Below are 23361 nucleotides of genomic sequence, written 5' to 3' on the forward strand. Positions count from 1 at the left end.
CCAGGGACAGAAATCTTAAAAATACTGATTTGCGATTTTGAGTACGAAAAACGATGAACGGAAATCCCAATGAACTGCCTACGAATAAACAAACGTATTATAATAAACCTGCGTTCGTCCTGCAGTTTAGACTTTTCTTGGGTCTCTGTGTTCTCGCTTGAATTTTTTTTTAAACGTCTTATCGCAATTGCATAATCGAGAGTCAAGACGTCAAGAAGAAAACTGCCGAACGTGTCACAAATGTTCCGACGTCAAACCGTTTTCGCCAACAGTCGGACGTACAACGTGCAGCTTATACTCGGTACGTCATAAACCATTTTTTTCAAAACGTACGAAAGTGAAAAACATGTTGACGAAAAGCTGCGTTAACGGAGACAAAACGGCAGCGAGTCTGGCAACATTAGTCACGGCGATGTGTCCAGGGCTCGGGGCTGAGAGGAGGCTTAGTCACAGCCTCGGTGAGTCAGAGCGAGAAGGGCCACTCCAGAGGGACACTACTACTACTACCACCACTACCACTACCACTACCACTACTACTACTACTACACACGCAAACACACACAAACGCACTTCCAAAAACACAACAACAAACCGGGGACAAAGATGGGGGGGGGAAAAACAACAAAAACACAGTTAGCAGGCAATTCCATTACGTTTGTTCACTTTAAAAAGAACCGTGCGTCTTCATGTCGTCCCCCTGCTGGTTCGATAAAGGAACTACAGTCACGTCGTTTTGAAACGGTCAGACCGATGATGTCACGTTGTTTGAAACGGTCGGAGGATAAGGACGTTTACCTTGAGACGTGAATCCAACGTCTCAGAATAAAACTGCGTATATGCAATAACAATAGTGTCTTTCATGTAAGTTACGGTAAAGCGCTTCAACGCAGCAGTGGTCTCAACGAGCTCGGACTTATCGCCATAGTAACCAGGCGATAACATACATCAAACATACCATTACACCAGCCGAACAACTCCGATCGCTTCCTGGATACGGCACCTTTACATGGGCGCGATTGGCAGGAAGTGGAAAGTACATTTTTAACCATAATTGAAGTAAACTGCGAGAAGCGATTAGAGATGATTAAAATACAGTTTGTTTAAAAAAAGAAAAGCCGATTACAAACAAAGCTTTCAAATAAGGGCATACGGTGATATTCCTGCACTTTTAGAGACATTTCACATTTCTCTGATTTATTTCTAACATTTCTATAGGACTGACACAAGATGGTCAGAATATTGTCATCGGGAAACGTCGTTTTGTCAATATTAGCATCTTAAAACCGCTATTAGTTAAAAATGGATAAACTATTGACAACAAATCTACAATCGTACCTTAATAACCTGGTGAAAACGCAAGAAAAAAGGGCAGTAAAACAGACGAGCGACTGTAGAACTTTGACCTGTCTAAATTGATCGCGTCTGTGCTTGAAAGTGTGATTTGCGGTGAAGGACGAGCGTTTAGAGAACCCAACTTTCTGTTAAAACAAAGGGGTTAGTTAAGATAAGATAAGATATTCCTTTATTGTCCCACATGGGGAAATTTCATTGATGCAACAAAGGGGTTAGTTAAAAACAAAGGGGCTAGTTAAAAACAAAGGGGCTAGTAGGGGCTAGTTAAAAACAAAGGGGCTAGTTAAAACCAAAGGGGCTAGTAGGGGCTAGTTAAAAACAAAGGGGCTAGTTAAAAACAAAGGGGCTAGTAGGGGCTAGTTAAAAACAAAGGGGCTACGGCGGTGAAGGCGTCGGGGGCCGTTCTGAGAAGAAAGGGAGGGAAAAAAAGGACTCTGATTCCAGGAAGAAATTATGGTAAGCGCTTCAACAATCAGTCGCACAATTATCTACACTTAAGAGTTCCAGCCTAGAATAACCTGAAGAAGAAGAAAGGCTTTAAACATTCAAAAGGAAGCGGAAAAGTACGGCCTGAAGTTCAAAGAAATGTACATTAAATATGTATGTATGAGTATGCGTGATCGTTTTAACTGGATTAGTCTTGGTCCTCTTCTAGGTCGTTGGGTCAGTCCTCTTCTTCTAGGCCGTTGGGTCAGTCCTCTTCTTCTAGGCCGTTGGGTCAGTCCTCTTCTTCTAGGCCGTTGGGTCAGTCCTCTTCTTCTAGGCCGTTGGGTCAGTCCTCTTCTTCTAGGCCGTTGGGTCAGTCCTCTTCTTCTAGGCCGTTGGGTCAGTCCTCTTCTTCTAGGCCGTTGGGTCAGTCCTCTTCTAGGCCGCTGGGTCAGTCCTCCTCTTCTAGGCCGTTGGGTCAGTCCTCTTCTTCTAGGCCGTTGGGTCAGTCCTCTTCTTCTAGGCCGCTGGGTCAGTCCTCCTCTTCTAGGCCGTTGGGTCAGTCCTCTTCTTCTAGGCCGTTGGGTCAGTCCTCTTCTTCCAGGCCGTTGGGTCAGTCTTCTTCTAGGCCGCTGGGTCAGTACTCCTCTTCTAGGCCGTTGGGTCAGTCCTCTTCTTCTAGGCCGTTGAGTCAGTCCTCCTCCTCTAGGCCGTTGGGTCAGTCCTCTTCTTCTAGGCCGTTGGGTCAGTCCTCTTCTTCTAGGCCGTTGGGTCAGTCCTCTTCTAGGCCGTTGGGTCAGTCCTCTTCTTCTAGGCCGCTGGGTCAGTCCTCTTCTTCTAGGCCGTTGGGTCAGTCCTCTTCTAGGCCGTTGGGTCAGTCCTCTTCTTCTAGGCCGCTGGGTCAGTACTCCTCTTCTAGGCCGTTGGGTCAGTCCTCTTCTTCTAGGCCGCTGGGTCAGTCCTCTTCTTCTAGGCCGTTGGGTCAGTCCTCTTCTAGGCCGTTGGGTCAGTCCTCTTCTTCTAGGCCGCTGGGTCAGTCCTCTTCTTCTAGGCCGTTGGGTCAGTCCTCTTCTAGGCCGTTGGGTCAGTCCTCTTCTTCTAGGCCGTTGGGTCAGTCCTCTTCTTCTAGGCCGTTGGGTCAGTCCTCTTCTAGGCCGTTGGGTCAGTCCTCTTCTTCTAGGCCGTTGGGTCAGTCCTCCTCTTCTAGGCCGTTGGGTCAGTACTCCTCTTCTAGGCCGTTGGGTCAGTCCTCCTCTTCTAGGCCGTTGGGTCAGTCCTCTTCTTCTAGGCCGTTGGGTCAGTCCTCTTCTAGGCCGTTGGGTCAGTCCTCTTCTTCTAGGCCGCTGGGTCAGTACTCCTCTTCTAGGCCGTTGGGTCAGTACTCCTCTTCTAGGCCGTTGGGTCAGTCCTCCTCTTCTAGGCCGTTGGGTCAGTCCTCTTCTTCTAGGCCGTTGAGTCAGTCCTCCTCCTCTAGGCCTTTGAGTCGGGCTTAGTTCCACAATGTTGGCACATGAGTAAGTTTAATTGTGGTTTAGCGCAGGTCCTTGGGCAGCATATAATGTACAAAAGTTTGAAAATCCCTTTATTATATCTTAGTTTTTTTCAGTTCAGAAAAGATGCCTAAACTTTGGTGTTTGTTTTTACTTGACTTGCTCGCGTTCATTTGCTCAGTGAAAAAATTCTGGGTCCCAGTGTTCCGTGGCTCCAGACGGCGCAGGGCTATATTTGTGAGTGGGTGCTAAGAGCCGCGCGGAGACATTATGTTCGCAGATGGGTGACAAAGAGCGAGCGGGTCCAAGGGCGAGCCTCGTACATGTGACAGAACACACGCCAACTCACACGCTGTGTCAATGTGGATCTCACATCACGAGCGGGTGTCAAGGCTTTGAAGAGCGTTTGAACTTCAGCTTAAAGAGACCGGAAGAGGGGCAGCGAGGCCTTAACGCGCTGTAGACATATGGAGAGGCAACGCTCGCGACACACGCTACAGCACATTTGTAGTTCTGTAAAATAATCACCTAAAATGTTTTACTGCAAATAAAAAGGTGCACCGTGTACCTTTTCTGATTTCACAGTAGGGCGGGGAACTTCTCGATCTTACGTGGCGTTTTCACTGCTCAAAAATACCATGAAAGACTCTAATATCGTAAAGAAAACAAATTATATATATATATATATATATATATATATATATATATATATATATATATATATATATATATATATATATAACCAAACCAAGTCTATATTTGGACTAAACTGGGCTCAAACCCAACGAGTGTGAACGCGTCCAAAGTTCTGTTCAGTCGACTAGATTTCCTAGAACGGTCACAAATTTTGTCATGTATGTGGTATTTTACAAATCTGAGAAACACGTTTGGCTAGAGTAAAATACCATATTTTTCGGACGATAAGTCGCACCTTTTTTCATAGTTTTGGCCGGGGTGCCAGAGTGACTTATATGTGATATTATTTGTTATTTTCACACTGGCAACTGCAAGAGGGCGCTCTAGGCTCTAAGCGACGCAGAAGAAGAATCTGCACTTCCTCTACCTCCGGAGTTTGCAGAGTTGTTTAGAAGTGACACAGAGGAAGAAGAATTCAATGGATTTAGTGATTTAGAGATATATTTCCCCAAAAATACTCCAATGCAACTTATGTTTTTTTCTTCTCTATTATGCATTTTTTGGCTCGTGCGACTTATAGTCCGGAAAACACAGTATATTCATTAGTATTTCAACTTTTATAGTATCAATCTGTTAAAATACAATGCTGTATCAATAACATTGGCCTAATAACCGCACAGCAAGACAAAGCACATTTACAGCACATTATTTCAGTGTGACATTTTGAGTATAGAGTTAAAATGAAAACCAGACGGAGCACTCTTTGATGACTACTTCCTTAATATTAAATTAAAAAGAGGCTTCTGGCAGTATGAACACACATGTATAAGGTGCGGTGCATTAAAAACACTTCTAAAGGGAAGTGTTTCAAAGACCGTCATAACTCAAGACCTTTTCATTCATGAAAGTGAAACAAAACCACAACACAGACCTCTTCAATATGCAGAGTCTGACCTCAAAGAAGAGTTAAAGCGCTCAAACATCACGCAGCCTTGGAACACGTGCGTTTTAAAACATGAGGAGATATTTAAACTGCATTTGCTTTGGTATCAGCTTGGTTTGTGAAGTCTTTATTGTTCTCGTACGTTTTCGCTTATTAACAAGTCCAGTGGCTCTTACCACCGAATATATTGGTGATATTTTGTACGTGCGTTCGAGTTCTCTGCATTTCCAGGCTCATCTGTCTCTTTTTTACACTCTGTCAAGTCATTTCTTGATTTTGGAGTAATTTCGGTGTATTTTTTTGCGTTTGCCATTGCTGAAAATGCGCGAGTGAAGAATGAGTTCTGCTGTTTTTGCATATGAATATATAGTTTGTCATACATTTCAGTGTAAATTGTTGTTTTGTGAGCCTGTGATCTCCGAGTACTGAGCTTGGGTCAGGTCACAGAGATACTAAAAACGTGTGCGAGCACTTCTGGTGCAACCTCGCCCTCTCTCAGTTTATTACCGTACTTCCCGGATTATAAATCGCTCCAGCCAAAAAATGCATAATAGAGACGAAAAAAACCACATATATAAGTTGCACAGGAGTATAAGTCGCATTTTTTGGGGAAATGTATTTGATAAAATCCAAGACCAAGAACAGACATTTCATCTTGAAATGCAGTTTAAAATAATAACAGATGAGAGAACATGGTGAATAGGTGTACGTATGCTAACGCTAACACCTTCAGCTACATGACGCACAGACAGTGCTACTGTGGTAAGTGTCTGGTATGTTAACGTAACATATGAACAGTTATTCAGATAACTATAGCATAAAGAACATGCTAACAAGTTTACCAAAGCATCAGTTTTACCCCAAATCACTAAATCCATTGAATTCTTTTTCCTCTGTCACTTCTAAACAACTCCACAAACTCGAGGTAGAGGAAGTGCAGATTCTTCTTCTGTGTCGCTTAGAGCCGTGAGCGCCCTCTTGCGGTTGTCAGTGTGAAAATAACAAATAATGTCGTATTTAAGTCGCACCCCGGCCAAAACTATGTAAAAAGGTGCACTTATAGTCCTGAAAATACGGTAAACATTTGATATACCGTGCATGTCGTTTGTCGACTGCAGCCCTAAATTGAGGTATAAACAAATAAGCTCTACTGCCAGAATGAATGAGTTATCCGGCGGTTTACCAGATTCGGTTATACCAGATGCCCTTCCTAGCTCAACCAACCACAAATACACAAGAGCAATGCCGCGAAGCGTCTTGCTCAGGGACCCCACAACACTCCGTTTGATCACCAGGCGACCAGTAAAACGATATTATTCTCTCCTGGGAAACACTTCAAAGCCCAACGTCTCGTCGCCCATTGTGTTTTATTACCAATCCTTCTAATTTTGCCTCGTAAACAGACGTTATTCGAGGTGAGTAGTGGATGTAAAAAGGTGTAAATCTGCTCAAAAACAAGCTGCAGATGGGCTGGAGGAGGGCTGACATTTCACTGGGGAGTGCGTGAGCGAGCAGACTAACACTAGCCATCCCACGACAACACCAGGAGGCTAAACCGATCACTACAAGATGGCCCAAACAGACTGGGCACCAAATCGGTCTCCGCCGTGTCCCACATGTGCGCGCCCACTCCGAGGGTTCCTGGCCCGGGGTTTAGCACGCGCAGTGCTTCCCTACCTGCCCACGCCGGCGGCAGCAATTAAAATGCAAAACCTTGTGAGATAATACGGAGAGCAAAGTCCAAGGACGAGCGGCGACGCAACCTCCACGTAAGACGTAGAGAGAGAGAAGGGGTCAGATACGGGTCATGGAAACTAGTTATAAACTCCACTCATTATTCTAGGCCGTGGCACTGTGTGTAAGCGTGTTTTACGCAGCTTAGGCCTCTTCAAAGGCGACGGTCGAGTCTCGTAAAAGGTTAAACATATGGTGTCCAGGCTCAAGCTAACAATCTAAGTGAGGAGCGGGGCTGTGTAATTACTCATATTTTTATTATTATTATTATATTATTTTTATTTATCTAGGCTTGGATATGCAACAAAAACATCACACGAGAGCAAAGAGCACAAGTTTGACGTTATAAATCGACTTGTGTAGTTAGTATCATTCGTTACATGTGCCATTAAGGGGAGACAAAGCCAACTGCAGATCTTTAAAGTTTATATTTCCTTGGTTTTCATTGGTTAACGCCGGCTGTCACTCATCCAAAACATATTGGAGGCTTGGGAATGGAAAGAAGCGGTTTGGAAAAGTGTTTATGACGATATGAAATTGTATTAAACTGCAAATTGTGTGTATATATAAAGTCAAAGTATTTAGTAGAAGTCTATTTTTATTCATGCCCTAATATATTATATGTTTTATGTATATTTTGCTATAATTTTTTTTTTTAATGTTTTTTTTTGTTCACCGACAATGGCAATAAACCCTTTTCCGATTCTGATGACCAAAAAAGGCGATCGTCACGGTGACGAGAGTACAATTTGACCTTTATCACAACATCGCCCAGCACTACAACCAATAATAAGTAAAAGGTTTTGAGCAGAGGTGAAACATGCACAATCCTCTGGCTGGGTGGTCTTTACCAAGCAGAGAGGTTGAGGACTGGGTCAAATGCAGAGAATGATGGATTTTTCTTTTTCTTCTGGTCACTATGTATATATCTGGGTCGCAGAACGGCTGCCATGGACACAATAAATGGATACCTTTGGAACGTAGTTTTGGCGGCGGGAAAGAAAGCCGCCACAGAGAAACGGAGGATGCAAACTGAACCACCAATAAGGCCTGGACCCAAATTATACCAAAATTACATTTGGGCTAAATTTGAAAATAGAACTATTTGCCAGACTTTGGACTAAATTAGACTTTCCTGTTGGATTTTGCCGTAATTTGTCATGTTTTTATGCACCATTTGTCATTTTTTACTTAGTTTTGTGCTCTGGCCATGTTGTATGTTCGGTGTTTTGTATGTTTAGATATTTTTTTAATGGAAAAAGAAAGAAAAAAATCTCAACGAAAACTGATATTTTTTTACTTTTTACTTTTAATTTGTAGCTTTATTGCACCGATTTTCAAGCATATGCATCTCAAACCAGGCATCGTAAGGTAAAACTGAACTAAATATTATTACTACAATGATCAAAATCAAAAATCAATCATCAATTTTACATTTAGGTCTTCTTGTAGTGGAATATCATTTGTTTAGTCTTTTTTGCTTAAAATGTGTGGTGCAGTGCAAGAGCAGAGTGATTTAGGCCAATCATACCACCACAACAGGGGGCAGTGACGGAGCCGTGACGGAGCCGTGACGGGGGCGAGACGGGGCCGTAAATGGGTTAGCGGCGCGTCACGGGATACAAACGGTGTGAACCAGGCCGATGTGACGCAGAGGAACTGGCAGCCGAGCAGAAACACGTTTGGATGAGTACAAATGACGCTAATGAAGCCGCGTGCTTGTGCTGTGTGCAGACGCAGGTGTAGATCGAGGCGTGAGGTGGGACGGCAAAGGGGATCGGTGCGACGTCGGTGAGACATTCAGTTTCAGGAGAGAATGGAGTCTTTGTTGTCATGGGATTGTTTAAATGTCAAAGGCTTAAATACGGGTTGTTTCTTAAGGTTATGTTCCGTTTAGTAAAATTATAGGTATAGGATTTTTTGTAAAGTGAAGTAAAATGGACAATTAACCATCATAACTAATTATAATATACATAAACATACTACTAAAGTGTATATATTTTAATTGACTTATTATTTCACCTATTTTTTGACTTATTATTTGACTTATTTTATTTATTATTTTACTTATTGTATTTATCATTTTTTATCATTTTACTTATTATTTTACTTATTTTATTTATTATTTATTATTATTTTATTTTATTTGTTATTTTACTTATTTTATTTTATTTGTGATTATAATTATTTTATTTTATTTGTTATTTTACTTACTGTATTTATTGTATTTATTCCAGTGCATTTAGAAATAGATTTTTGGGCAATTATCCAGCGTTAAAGTTTCAATATATTCGTTTATCACAATCTCGCACTTCAAAATGTGTTATTGTGACGGGCCTACGTACATATACTACATATCTGCGACGAGTACTATATTCAAAGTACCGCGTTGACCTTATTTAACCGGCGGGGTCGTGGGGAGGTGAGAGTTGAGGCAGCGTTCAAGATTCGTGAGGTCCGGTAACTCTAGACCGACGTGGTAATCCTGCCTTGTCTGTGGCTTCTCGCACCTTCGGCTCAAACACTTCCCCTGACAACGGTTTCAACAACTCACAAACACCCGTTTAAACGTGCTATTAAAATACGGAGGCTTTATTATCATTGGTCTCGCCAGAGCTGTGGCCGAGTGCAAAACGTAGGTAAAAACACAATACATTTTAGGTGGGAGCTATGACAACGCGGATAATATCGCAGTTAATTTCTCTCAAATGTAACGCTCCTGGACAAAGAGCAGGGCAATAACAACAAAAAATATATTTACCGTATTTTCCGGCCATAACTATGAAAAAGGTGCGACTTATAGTCCGGAAAATACAGTATTTTATCTATTAAAGTAAAGCCTGTAACTGTCTTGGTTGAGGTTCAAGTATCGCACAAGAAATTAACAGGCCGTAAAACTAACAACATGGCAGAAATATCAGTTTATCCTTGTTTGAGATCAGTTTCTGTCCCTTTTTGAGGTAATTCTTAATAGTACTGATTACAGACATAATCAATACTCTAGTTTAGCATTTTCCCAAAACAACAATTGCGATATTATCCATTTCCCATGTTTAAAATGTTTAATAGAATTCTACCCTGAACACACAAACCTTAAATCTAATCTCCATGCTTGTTGATAATTAAATAGTTTGTGAACCCACCGGAGCGCTCTGCTGAGTTTGTCGTAGTTCATCTGCGGCTTGCACTTGCGCGCCCCCCACAGCCGCGCCACCTCGTCGGGGTCCTTGATGACGAACTCGCCGTAGTCGCCCTGCCACGCGATGACCTCGTGGTACTCCTCCTTCCTCAGCAGCTCCAGGATGAAGTGCCACAGCTGGATCTGCCGCGACCCGGGGCTCGACTCGGGTTTGTAGGCCCAGTCCGGGAACGCGAACCCTGTGCGGACAAAAAAGAAACGCAAGGGTAAGAGACGGGTGCAGCGAGGGTCAGAGTCTCGAGGGTGGCGAGGGTCAGAGTCGCGAGGGTCAGAGTCGAGTGTGGCGAGGGTCAGAGTCGAGTGTGGCGAGGGTCAGAGTCTCGAGGGTGGCAAGGGTCAAAGTCTCGAGGGTGGCAAGGGTCAGAGTCTCGAGGGTGGCAAGGGTCAGGAGTCTCGAGGGTGGCAAGGGTCAGAGTCTCGAGGGTGGCAAGGGTCAGAGTCTCGAGTGTGGCAAGGATAGGAGTCTCGAGTGTGGCAAGGATAGGAGTCTCGAGTGTGGCAAGGATAGGAGTCTCGAGTGTGGCAAGGATAGGAGTCTCGAGTGTGGCAAGGATAGGAGTCTCGAGTGTGGCAAGGATAGGAGTCTCGAGAGTGGCAAGGGTCAGAGTCTCGAGTGTGGCAAGGGTCAGAGTCTCGAGGGTGGCAAGGGTCAGAGTCTCGAGTGTGGCAAGGGTCAGAGTCTCGAGTGTGGCAAGGGTCAGAGTCTCGAGTGTGGCAAGGGCCAGAGTCTCGAGTGTGGCAAGGGTCAGAGTCTCGAGTGTGGCAAGGGTCAGAGTCTTGAGTGTGGCAAGGGTCTGAGTAGAGCATGGGTCAGAGCCGGGTGCGGCATGGGTCAGTGTCGCATGTGGCGAGGGTCAGAGTCTCGAGTGTGGCGAGGGTCAGAGTCTCGAGTGTGGCGAGGGTCAGAGTCTCGAGTGTGGCGAGGGTCAGAGTCTCGAGTGTGGCGAGGGTCAGAGTCTCGAGGGTGGCAAGGGGCAGAGTCTCAACTGTGGCAAGGGTCAAAGTCTCGAGGGTGGCAAGGGTCAGAGTCTCGAGGGTGGCAAGGGTCAGAGTCTCGGGTGTGGCAAGGGTCAGAGTCTCGGGTGTGGCAAGGGTCAGAGTCTCGGGTGTGGCAAGAGTCAGAGTCTCGGGTGTGGCAAGGGTCAGAGTCTCGGGTGTGGCGAGGGTCAGAGTCTCGAGTGTGGCGAGGGTCAGAGTCTCGAGTGTGGCGAGGGTCAGAGTCTCGAGTGTGGCAAGGGTCAGAGTCTCGAGGGTGGCAAGGGTCAGAGTCTCGAGTGTGGCAAGGGTCAGAGTCTCGAGTGTGGCAAGGGTCAGAGTCTCGAGTGTGGCGAGGGTCAGAGTCTCGAGTGTGGCGAGGGTCAGAGTCTCGAGTGTGGCGAGGGTCAGAGTCTCGAGTGTGGCGAGGGTCAGAGTCTCAACTGTGGCGAGGGTCAGAGTCTCGAGTGTGGCGAGGGTCAGAGTCTCAACTGTGGCGAGGGTCAGAGTCTCGAGTGTAGCGAGGGTCAGAGTCTCGAGGGTGGCGAGGGTCAGAGTCTCGAGTGTAGCGAGGGTCAGAGTCTTGAGTGTGGCGAGGGTCAGAGTCTCGAGTGTAGCGAGGGTCAGAGTCTCGAGTGTGGCGAGTTTGCATTTTAACAGTAAAAAGACCAGTTCTACCGAGTGAACACCAGCGATAAAGACGGACCGATGGTCATTCGTTATACGCCAGTTGCTCGTTTAAATTGTCACAGACTTGGCAATAATGAGGAACAGCACTAGCCATTAATAACTCTGCGCGGGTGAAGCAGATCGTTATTGTGTCGAGTGGAAAAACCTGTGTTTATCCAAACGTTTGCAGATTTGAAGAACGTTAAAAAGGTCAATCAAATGCGTCATTACGATATGAACTTTAATGCGTGAATCAAATGAGCAAATAAAGACAATATTTCACAAGTATGCACAAAAAAACAAGAGGCTTTTTATGGCATTTTAATGTTTCCGTTTGCCCTCGAGGACCAACTGATATAAAGAGTCGTCGATGCACTCACACTTCTAGTCTCAATCGGTAAATGGTTGGAAGACTCGTTGACGTATTGGAATTTCTAAGAACAACTCAAAGGACTTCGCGGTCAATAATTTACACAAAAAGGAACAGCTCGTGTCTGGCATTTCGGAGATAATAGTCTGATTTCTTAGGCTTGCGATTGAGGGATGGCTGAAAGAAGAGAATACATGCGTGAAATTGTTCTTTTGTGAAGCCCGGTTAAGTACTTTGTGAATACTTAGCGACAGGCAACACTGATCAATCATCACTTCCGTAAACTGACCACCAGAGACGCATTTTCTTGCCATCCGAGCCCACGTGAACCTTTAAGTCCATTTAAATCAAATCCAGCACCCGCAAAGCGAAACAGCGCATTTTTCGGCCTTTTAAAAACTTCACACCCACTTTTTTCCCAGGCTTAATCACCATCAAAATAAAAAACACGACACGCTATCGGCATCAAAGCGAGAGATAGACCGCCGTTTTACAAGATTACCGGAGCCTTGAGATACGACGAGACAAAACATGCGGCCCTTTTTTCGATTTTTTTCATGAAGCGATATCGCGAAATAATAGCTCCCTCCCGCGCGCGCCGCACAGTTAAAAGTGCAGACGCCCGGCGCGGATCCGTGGGTGGCAGTAAAAAGACTCAACAGCGCTTTAAAACAAGGCCGAATGACACGTAACACGGGCTGCATTAGGACCAGATGTGAGGCTTGAGAAGCTAACGGCGGCTGGGAAACACATGGGGCCCCCGCGCAACAATGAGCTATTCTGTGTTTACGCAACTGTAAAGCAACACGCCAAATACCAAGGTTACAATCACGTTCCCACACTCCGGCGTCTTGCATCGGCCGAACGCAGTTAATTACATTTTTAACATGAAAATTACCGTATTTTCCGGACTATAAGTCGCATATTTTTTTCATAGTTTGGCCATGGTGCAACTTATACTTATATACTTATACTCCGGAGCGACTTATATGTGATATTATTTGTTATTTTCCCACTTGCAACCGCATTTCATACTCCAGTGCGACTTATATCCGTTTTTTTCTTCTTTATTATGCCTTTTTTTTGGCTGGTGTGACTAATACTCCGATGCGACTTAGAGTACGGAAAATACGGTAAGTTAAGCTGAATTAAAAAAAAACATTGAATATTTCGGTTCTGAATGAGTTTGCAGAACCCATTTGTTAAGGGCGCTTTAATGTAATAAAAATAAAAAGAGATCACAAAACATCACATAAGTGTATAACATTTGAAAAATCATAAATTGGTGTTTGGATTCATCGTGATTTCAACGATGATCCAAAGAATTGTGAAGCTCTGTCAAGTTTGAGTTGTAAAATACTTGGATAAATGATTGTCATGGAATCCACTAAAAGTCCATTTGTTTGTTGTAGTTTGTTGTTGTTTGTTGAGATAGTCCCTGTGGTAAATAATGATCATGGTTTTATTTCAGCCAAGTTGCAGTTTGTGAAGAAAATTTGACAAAATAAAAGTTGAAAATGACAGGAAGTAGTGCTGAACAGAACACCTGTGATGTCATCAAAAAGCGCCACAACAGCAAAGATGTAGTGGCGCTTTTTTTACACCGAACTTTGCAGACAACTTACACCTTTTTAAGACAGTTTAAACAATCATTTGTTCTTGGGTGTGATTATGTGTCAAATAATATCTATTGTATGATTTAAATGGACTTTAGCCCTTAATTACAAGCCAGTTGCTAAGTAACAGTTGTAGAAACTACGTCTTATGTTTTGGCCACGTCAAACCAGGAAATGACATGACCAAAATTGACAAATTGGGGGAAACGGGCGACATGCTTGGTTTAAATATTTATCAAATTCTCTTTGTTTGGCTGAAAAGTGCAGTTTAATGTGTCATGTGGACTTGGATTAAAGTTCTTTCATTGTTTAATTGTAGACGGTCGTGTTTTCCACCCGCGCAGTTTAAGTAGTAATTACTAATAACCAGATAATAAGAGTGATATTGTATCGTTGAAGGTCTCACAATAATACTGTGGGCTGTCACAATTTATCAACTCACAAGCCTCTTTACTTAAAAGTATCGTTTTGTGGCAGCGACAGCGAAAATAATAAAACAATTAAAGATAAAGAGGAACATAGACCATGATCCTTTGCTCACTGCAGACTTAAATATAAAAGTGTTAAAACGCAGTTAATATTTTGGGAAAATGACAGTAATTATTTGCACCAAAAGCATTTCAAAAGTAGCATATCTACAATTCTGTTCAGACTGTCCAAAATAAATATGGCACAATGATGAGCTGTGATATTAAAGCAACATAGAAACTGTTATACTATTGGCTCTCACAGACAGGACAGGACAGGACAGGACAGGACAGGACAGGACAAGACAGACAGACAGACAGACAGACAGACAGACAGACACACACACACACACAAGAAAGTGTGGTGATGTGGTGAGGTCCAGAGATCAAGGTCTGACACATATGGACGACAGAACAAATACTATTGTGTCACGTAAACCAACGCTGGGCTATTTATAGATAAATCAATGTTACTTCAATCATTTGGAGGTAAAAAACCTTTAGTGGCTTCTCCATTCAGCTAAAATCAATTATTAAATCACAGCAAATCTGTTATTGAAAAAGCTGTCGTCTAATTAACTAATAGAATAATAGAAATCAACAAAAACGACTTCTAAAAAATGGATGAAAACACAAGCTCCACCAGGACGTCCTCAAATGGATTAAGTTAAGCTTTATCTCGAGTATAAATCTCCTTCACTGGCCTGTCGCGTTCTAAACTAATCAATTAATCAAAATAATTGATAACCAAAATAATCATTAGTTGCAGCCCTAAGTGGAGGAAATCGATCAATCAAATTCACAAAAAATGTTTAGAACTGCAAATTTCTTTTTTTAAATAATCTTAATATTGAGCTGTATAATTAATACATACAACTCGTTAATGACACTAACTACCCTGAATTTCTTGCACTCTATGTTTTTAATTATTGTTCAGTTAAAAAGAAAGGTTTATCTTGCTTTTGGGTCAAGTCGGGGACATAAAGTACTTTCAATATTATCCTCGTTTTTCCCTGTTACAATACATGGCACTTCAATGACATGACATTAGATAAAACTTGTATAATTTCACATATCACAGTTTTTCCCTGTTTCTAGAGCATAACATGTCTATCATTTCCAAAGCATTTATATTTGAAAAAAAAAAAAAATTTCAAACATGTTTTTAACGCTTAAATTTCCGGACAGTTGGATACTCATTGAACTAAAATGCAGTATCTAGAATTTTGCTAAAAAAATCATAAAAAACGTTATCCCTGAATAGCTATTTTTTAAAGTTTATAATTTCACTTGTTTCACCTGTTTGTAATTGATGACATCACACTAGGAAATTACCCAGCAAACACCGGGCAAAAACTCATCTCAATGTCACTTTTTTTTTGTATTTGACAAATAAAAACATATGAGTGGACATTTATTTGTGTTGAATTAATGTTTAGAGTGTCAAAAAAGTTGTTTATTTGTGTAAATGATGTATAAACTTGTAAAACTAGAAAGAGTGTCGCTAGTGTGATGTCACTTCCTGTCATTTTTAACAGATTTTTTAAATTTTTCTCCACAAATACTTACTTGACTGGTATAAAACAGGTACAAATACAACAAATAGTCAAAATTACAAAATGGTGAAAACGTGTCACTTTAAATCCTTCAAACGCGACGAGAACCCACTACATGTGCCCACTTTACCTGACATTACCGAACATTAATGTGTCTTGTATTGTCTGGAGTCTGCGGAGGCGGAGGAAACGGCCTGAGGCGGCGTCATAAAAGACAACAAGACATAAAAACAACCACACAAAAGAGCAGATGAGAGCTATAAACTTTATGCACCTGGTTTCGGAAAGAAGAGATGGTGCCCAGATGCGAGACACAACGCTTTCATGCAACGCGCCTTTATTGTGAGCCGGCGCGTCACGGCGACAGCTGATTTAATGTATTTGAAGGAAGTATTAGGAGCCGCTGGGAAGTATTTGAAGGTTCTTTGATTCCCCGCCGAGTCGGTCGTGGAATCAAACAGAGACAGGTGCGAGCGATTTGTGTAAAAACCTTTTCCTTCGGGCAGAATGTGGGAAAAGAACGCCGTTTACGGCGACGCGACCGGTCAAAAACAGACGGGAAAACTGGTCAGTGAGAGCGGAGTGAGAGGTTATTCAAGTACAACTCCTTTTTAAGATTTATATGGTGATAAGATAAACTAATCACCCAATAAGATAAACTAATCACTGAATAATAAAACAAATTAATAAATAATAATAAATCAATTCATAAAAACATAAGGTCGGACGAAGTATTGAGATATATATATATATATATATATATATATATATATATATATATATATATTTTTTTTTTTTTTATATAAATTTGAAACTAAACTAAACTAAAATGTTATCCCAGAAAAGCTCATTTTTAGGTTTATAATTTCACTTCCTGTTTGCAATTGATGACATCACACAAGGAAATTACCCAGCAAACACTGAGAAAAACTCATCTAATGTTACTTTTTTGTTTGACAAATAAAAATATATGAGAGCAACTTTAGTTAGAGTTAAAGAAAAGTTGTTTCATTTGTGTAAATTCTGCATAAACTGTGACTGGAATGAGTGTCCCTAGTGTGATGTCACTTCCTGTTACTTTCGACAGATTTTTCTGACTTTTTCTCCACTACTCGCTTGGTGTAAAACTATAATTTTTATGTACAACAGGTAAAGTCAACATTAGATAATTGTAAAAACCCGTCCCTTTAAGTCACTGACCTTTTCCACACAAGCGTCAACAATCCCGTAACAAAACATGTAACTCCATCACCTCTGACTAACCGTTATTCACCGCCGTGATTTTTATCTTTCGGCCTCATCACATTTCTCACATTTACGCAACAGTGTTTTGTCCGGTGTCGACTTTCCCCACTCGGGCCCTCTGAGCGCCGGTGTTTGAGGAGAATGACTCGTCCACATTATTAAATCGCGGGTGTAAACTGAGTTCAAGTTGAGTCATGGAAACGCGAGGAGCCGGGGCGGATCAGGTGAGTCGCCGCCGCCGCCTTCAGGTGTGGGACACGGAGACAAAACCTCATTAATCATCAGCATAATTCATATTTAACAGTTTTTACATTAAAAGTTGTAGTGAGCGACTCATTTCAGACGAGAATACTCTGCAACACTGAATTAAATCATTTTCTAAATTTCTTCTGTTGTAGTTCGGGATGTCCCCATTTCAATTTAACGATTATTATTAACGTCACGGACAAAATGTCAATAAAATCCCAAATGTTCTTTCCCTCTCGTTTCCTTAACACGTCACTGCTCCCGTTTTATGAACTCAAACTTTCTGAACGATCAATTCGACGTAAACTGCAAGACAAAAAGCACTTTACATTTGCGGAAAGACTGAGCAGGAAGTCGTTACATTTTGCTTCTAAAATAATCACATTTCTTTTAATTTAACAAAAAAAAAAACTTAATTTAGTTAGAAAACAGTCCCTTTTCTATAAATTGAATTTAAAAAAATAAATGTTATTCTAAAAACGTCACAATTATCATTTTTCTAGTCTTTATAATTACATTGTGACCTAAATAATTGACCTAAGTAATAAAGTACATATTATAATCTGCTTGGTAAAGGAAGGGCATCTGACAAAAAACCTCCCACCCCTGCACATTGAATAGAAAATACCAAAATGCTAATGAAGTGTTGGTAGTATTGATATTTATCTAACGCATTTATCAAATCCTTTATCCGTGATTAGGGTTTGCGACTAACAAAAGACACGCAATTGAGTTTTCACTCAATTGAAACTTCATTTGACACAGATAAAGTGAAGTCGCTCGAGGCCAACACTTTTTCTCACCCACAAAACACAAAATGTACAAATGTCGATGTAATTCCTGCCCTTTCTCTGTGATAAAAGCCCACTCGACAATTACTCGATCATAAAAATGAGTTTGTGATTTCGATATCGTGTCACAGAATCATTAGAAGCTGGACCACAGAGACTTAACGCATTCCCTGGCTTCAACCGAGCCGCGCAACTTAAATTAACTGATTAATAAACGGGCTTCCTTCTTGTCTCCGCGGTAAACGTTCCCGCTGGCGTGACACCTGCATCGAGAACAAACCCTGGCTTTGAGAGCAAACTCTACGCTGAGCAAACGCCGTAACCATTACACAAAAATTAGCCTCAATTAGTTAACCACATTACACCTTTGGGCATTCATTGAGAGCCATTTTGACAATGAAATAATGGCAAAAACATGCGATTGGCTTTGGAAACTTTGCGGCTGAAGTGTGACCGTCGCTTTCCAGCCGGGCGCGTTCTGTTCCCCGTTCTTTCACGACTTTGCACCATCTTTTCTTCTTCTTTTTTTTCTTTCCTTCCAAAGCTGGCCGCGAACGCGTTTAAAAATGGTGCAAAATAGATCGGAGGAAGGCAAAAATACTCGGGGGGGGGGGGAAACAAGCGGCTCGCGGTGACTAATAAACCACATGCTGCAAACGCGACGTCCTACGGAGAGAAACGAGCGGCGAGCCAAGGCGAGACGGACGCGGCGAGCGGCGGTTTCCGGGGGGACGGGTTCTAAGCGTGTGATTCACAATGCGCCGCTGTTGTGGGGTCATCAGATTATGTCACCGCTTTAAAGAGGCAGAAAAGAGGAGGAAAACAGGCACAATAAAGGCCGTGTGATACAAGTCAGAACGAGCGTGTGCTGTCGTTTCTGTCGATTTCGCGTAAAAGAAAGCGACAAACGCGGGATACGGTTATCAATATTTGGCTCGAGGTGTGTTTGAAGCGGTGCGGGATCAGAATTGGAAAAGGCAATGTGGAAATGTTGGAAATGCGTACTGCGAAACGTCAAAAAAAGGCAAGCGGTTTCAGATCGATGACACACTTCTCCGTCTACCATGTTTCAACCGTTATTTGGTTTAAAATTAATGTAAAAAAACTAAATGTACAATATAAAATTTCACTCGACAAGTCAAATAAAAAGGAAAAACAAGTGTGATTCGTCAACTAATAAAATGATCATAAGTTGCAGCCGTAGGCATTGATTAATCAGAACTTACTAGAAAAAGTAGGTCTAAAATCGTTGTATTCTGTCGATATTCTAACTCTTTTACATGTCGTACAAGTCAAACACAAAATATCCTGAACTTAATCGCATTTTAGGGTTTCAAACTTGTTCATCAGATTTTTTTCAATGGCATTTGCTCGTTGTCATTACTAAGAATAGTCTGTATGATACATTTTGAGCCTCTGCCTCCAAGTATACTTCGTTTACCGTATTTTCCGGACTATAAGTTGCACCGGAGTATAAGTCGCCAAAAAATACTTAATAGAGAAGAAAAAAACATATATACGTTGCACTGGAGTATGAAATGCGGTTGCAAGTGTGAAAATAACAATTATTATCACATTTAAGTCGCTCCGGAGTATAAGTATATAAGTGTAAATATAAATTTGAGTCGCACCACGGCCAAAACTATGAAAAAAGGTGTGATTTATAGTCTGGAAAATACGGTATGTCTCGGACACCGGCATGAGACAGATTTCGCCGTCACTTATGTCTCGAACACGTGATCAGAGACGCAGATATATTGGAAGGATATGGGGAAGTCTTTGATCGTATGTCCCACCCGTCTCGTCGCCGGGCACAGGTTGAGAGTCGAGGCGAGAGGGCTGACTCATCGCTCATCGCCAAGACGTCATTTCTCTCTCGTTTACCTCCCTCCTTCACGTCCATCCCTCAATCACAGCCACATTTCCCTCATTTCCTCTTTTCTGCCCTCAATCTCAGACTCTAGAGCTGAAGCCGTCAATTCAATCAGCCAATTGTAGCACCGTGTTTTGATGATCGCAATCTGGACAGAACAGACTGTAAAAACGCATGCGAAATATCGTTTTGTAGCCAAGACCGTTGCATTATTTAATCAGAACGTCAATAGACAACAAGGGATGTCAAGGTTTTATGGTTAATTGTGATAATAATTTCTTATAATAATTTCTTTTCATATTACAAACTTCATATGTTGCCCTACAAACCAATCAATACAGTTTGTAAATAATCACCATATTTTAACCTATGCAATGAAAGATTATTTTGGCGATTATTCTTTCACTTAATTAGTCGTGGGGAAGTCACGATATCAAATTTTAGTGTTATTGTGAGAAAAAACATCAGGATTTAACTATCATTCGTGATTATTGAGACAGTGGAATCTTTAATTTTCTGTCGTTCCCGTTGTCTAAGATGTTACGGTTCCTCAAATTTGTGACCAGCTTTAAGAAATGTAACTAAAATAAAGTGAAACGTGACAAAAACAGACCTAATTGATTGTTTAGTTGAGTAAAAGGTCCACGAATTAGATGAAATCAAGCTAAAACTTCTTAAAGTTCAGTTCCAGCAACATTTTTGTAATTTTTCTTCCAGTAAAAACACAAATCGTGTCATTTTGGATAATTTCCTGCTCTTTCCGAGTCACAAAACCTCAATTTCTTCATTTGTTAACCATCATTTCAATACTTAATTAGTTAGGATTCATTGATTTAACTTGTTTTTGCTTGTTTTTGACAAGTCGACTATTAAAATAATTGTTAGATACAGCCCTATTTCCCATTATTCCAACTCCAAACCTTCATCTTCTTCTCCGCTCTCATCCCTTTCTCTCCCAGAGCAACATTTCCCTCTTTTCTTTCCGCTCTCTCCTCCTTTTCTCTCCCTCCTCTCACTTGTCCCCGTCTCCCCTCTGCATGTCCTTCTCCACCACCTCCTCCACCTTCTTCTGCCTCGTCCTCCCATTCACGCGCCGCTCTCCTCCGCTGCCACAGTCTCCTAGCAACCAAAGCTTTTAGCGCTAAAAATAATCGGCGGAGTCACGACAATTCAACGGCGCCGAAGTTGACAAAGAGTTTGGATGTTCTGGCGTGGGCCCAGCGAAGGCCGCGTTCGGGCTCCGACGCATTAAAAAAACATGTAAAAAAGGTTTGCCTCGCGCCCGTAAATCGCTCCAGAGGTTTTTAACGATGTTTGAAGTTTAAAAAAGCTGCGTTGTGAAATAATCCAGAGCAGTAGGACACAAACCAGTAATGTTCCGCAGTGTCCATTTTGAAGGCTGCACAAACACCTGGATTAAATAAACACTCAAAGTCGGTCGAGCTGGTTGGTTAGTGTGGAGAAAAAGTATAATTCTTTTCAAAGTAATTCAAGAATCCCATGAATTTCCCGGTCCAAACTACATATTATCCCATGAAAAAAGACATTACCGTATTTTCCGGACTATAAGTCGCACCGGAGTATAAGTCGCCAAATTATGGATAATAGAGAAGGAAAAAACATATATAAGTCGCACCCCGGCCAAAACTATATTTAAAAAAAAAACTTGCGACATAGTTTGGAAAATACGGTAAATCTTTTGTTCTTTGCGATGTTCATTCTATTGTTTGAATAATTGCAGCGAAAGCAATCAAAGTGTTTCCGCGTTTAAAAAAAAAAGTATGTGTATTTATATGTTAGATACAACGTATATCCATGGGTTTCAGCTTACAGTTCAAGGCAACGTCTTGAGGGCTTTTCCCCCTTGAAAAGATATAATATTTGGTTATAAATTTTTAATCGCTACGGCAATGGTGCTACATTCTTCTCATTCTGTAGCTTGAACTCAAGAGTCACTCCAACATCTTCCGCCAACTCGCTCCACGTCTCATGTTTATATCAGTTTTTAATCCAAACAACATAATAAGTCGACTCGTACGAACTTTGCTCGACTCATGCACGATGAATCGACCAAACGGCTAAAGGATTAATGTCCTACGTCTTATGACAACTTTTAACCATTTCCATTTCGACTCGGATGCCAGTAAATGAACATTGCATTTCAAGGGAACGAGGAAGTGACTTTGCGTCACGCTGTATTCAAAAGAAAAGAAAAGATGACAAGTATACTTTCAACATCAGAAAATGCTTTGTTTTAATGTTATAGTACAGCGTTACAGCCTTTCAACAAGCGAAAAAAGAATGATACGAACACAACAGGTCGATTGTCAAGCGTTTTTGTAATGTGGAATTTGTGGCATTTATTTGACAAAATGTATTAATTCTAAATCCAGGAGAAATGCAGTCAAACGAGTGGCAAACAACGCTAACGTTTGAAGCTAACGTCGACTGTTCAGCTTCGCAACACATTCTCAGCACATTACAATTAAAGTATAGGGGAGTAATATCGTATAGGTACAAGTATAGAACTGCCACTCTATTTAAACACATACAAATTAAAGGGGAAGGAGAGGGAAATTTTGTATTGACGGACGAAGAATGGGAAAACTACATGCGCTTCACGTTAGGGCTGGGAATCACAGGGTCCCTCACGTTGCTCATGATATGCTACGATACATCACCATTTTTTTTAAAGAACCCAATGTTTTAATAGTGTACTTCTTTGTTAAACCAACAACTGGCACAAACTCAAAAAGAAATACACCCATTTTAATCATCAAAACTGTCAAAATATCACATGTTTTGCGTAAACAAGCAAACAAAGTGTAGCGCTGTCACAAAATAATTGGAGAAACTATACCAAAAATGACTTGATACAGCGGCACACGATATAGATACCAAATTTCACAAAATTAAGTATCAGATATATCGATATTTCGGCACAACCCTACTTCACGATAGACTTTGTTTGGAAATGGGCAAATTTAACAGATTTTGGACTTGGTTGGGCCACAATTCTGTGCTACCCGTGTTCATTTTGCTTCTGGTCTTCTGTGTTTTAGATGTTTTTTTGTTGTTATCGTTTCTTAAATATTGGGGGAAAAAGAAACAATTATAAAAACTTTAAAAACCTATACATTTTCTCACACGTTCTTGGCCCAGAACACGTACGGGACAAAACCCTCGAGCGTTGCCTCCAGCGCCACAATACTATTACATGTTTGCCTTGGCTCACGTGGCTCCTACTGTTGATCTTGCGGAGTGTAAAAAAGCCCAGTCCAAGTCCTTTGTCTGATCTGGCCCGCTCCAGCTCCAGACAGGAAACGAGTCGAGGCCGAGGCGAAACGCACCATTTCAGACCTCGACCGCGGCTAAATTTAACTACCAAAAACAGCAAAAATAAAACGCAATTCTATGTTCGGGCCTTTTTTTTCCTCGAGCCACCTGCGTTCCCCTTTCCAAAAGCAACACAGCCCAAGTTTTCTTGCGTTTTTCTTCTTCTTCTTCTTCTGGCCCCCGTGACGTCTCGCCCGTTTGTAAAAAGCGCTTATAAAACTCCCGAGATAGTCATCGTGGCGTTGTTAAAACACAGAACGTCGTGGTCTCTCGTTTTTTTTTCGACGTTCTTCGGCGTTCCCCCCTCGCCCGTCCATTCTCACTCCCTTCCTCCCATTCTTCGCCGGCGGCTATTTTTAGACGCGCGGAAAGGTCGGCGTGTCTCTTCGGGGGCCGGGCGCGATACAAAAGGAGTAATCGACGCCAAGTGTGGGTC

At 41.9% G+C, this 23361-nt stretch overlaps 1 protein-coding gene across 1 annotated transcript in view; it reads right to left on the bottom strand.

Annotated features, from left to right (window-relative positions):
• The window catches only part of erf (Ets2 repressor factor), a 65455-nt gene that overhangs the window by 15332 nt on the left and 26762 nt on the right, over positions 1–23361 (bottom strand). Inside the window, exon 2 of the mRNA XM_072448199.1 lies at positions 9726–9960. Within this exon, the coding sequence (XP_072304300.1) occupies positions 9726–9960 (235 nt within the window). The remainder of the gene's footprint in view (positions 1–9725; positions 9961–23361) is intronic.

The sequence above is a fragment of the Eucyclogobius newberryi genome, unplaced genomic scaffold, assembly GCF_026437365.1.
Source record: "Eucyclogobius newberryi isolate DKJ021-1_F unplaced genomic scaffold, fEucNew1.0.hap1 SCAF_16, whole genome shotgun sequence".
NCBI classification, from domain to species: Eukaryota; Metazoa; Chordata; class Actinopteri; order Gobiiformes; family Gobiidae; genus Eucyclogobius; species Eucyclogobius newberryi.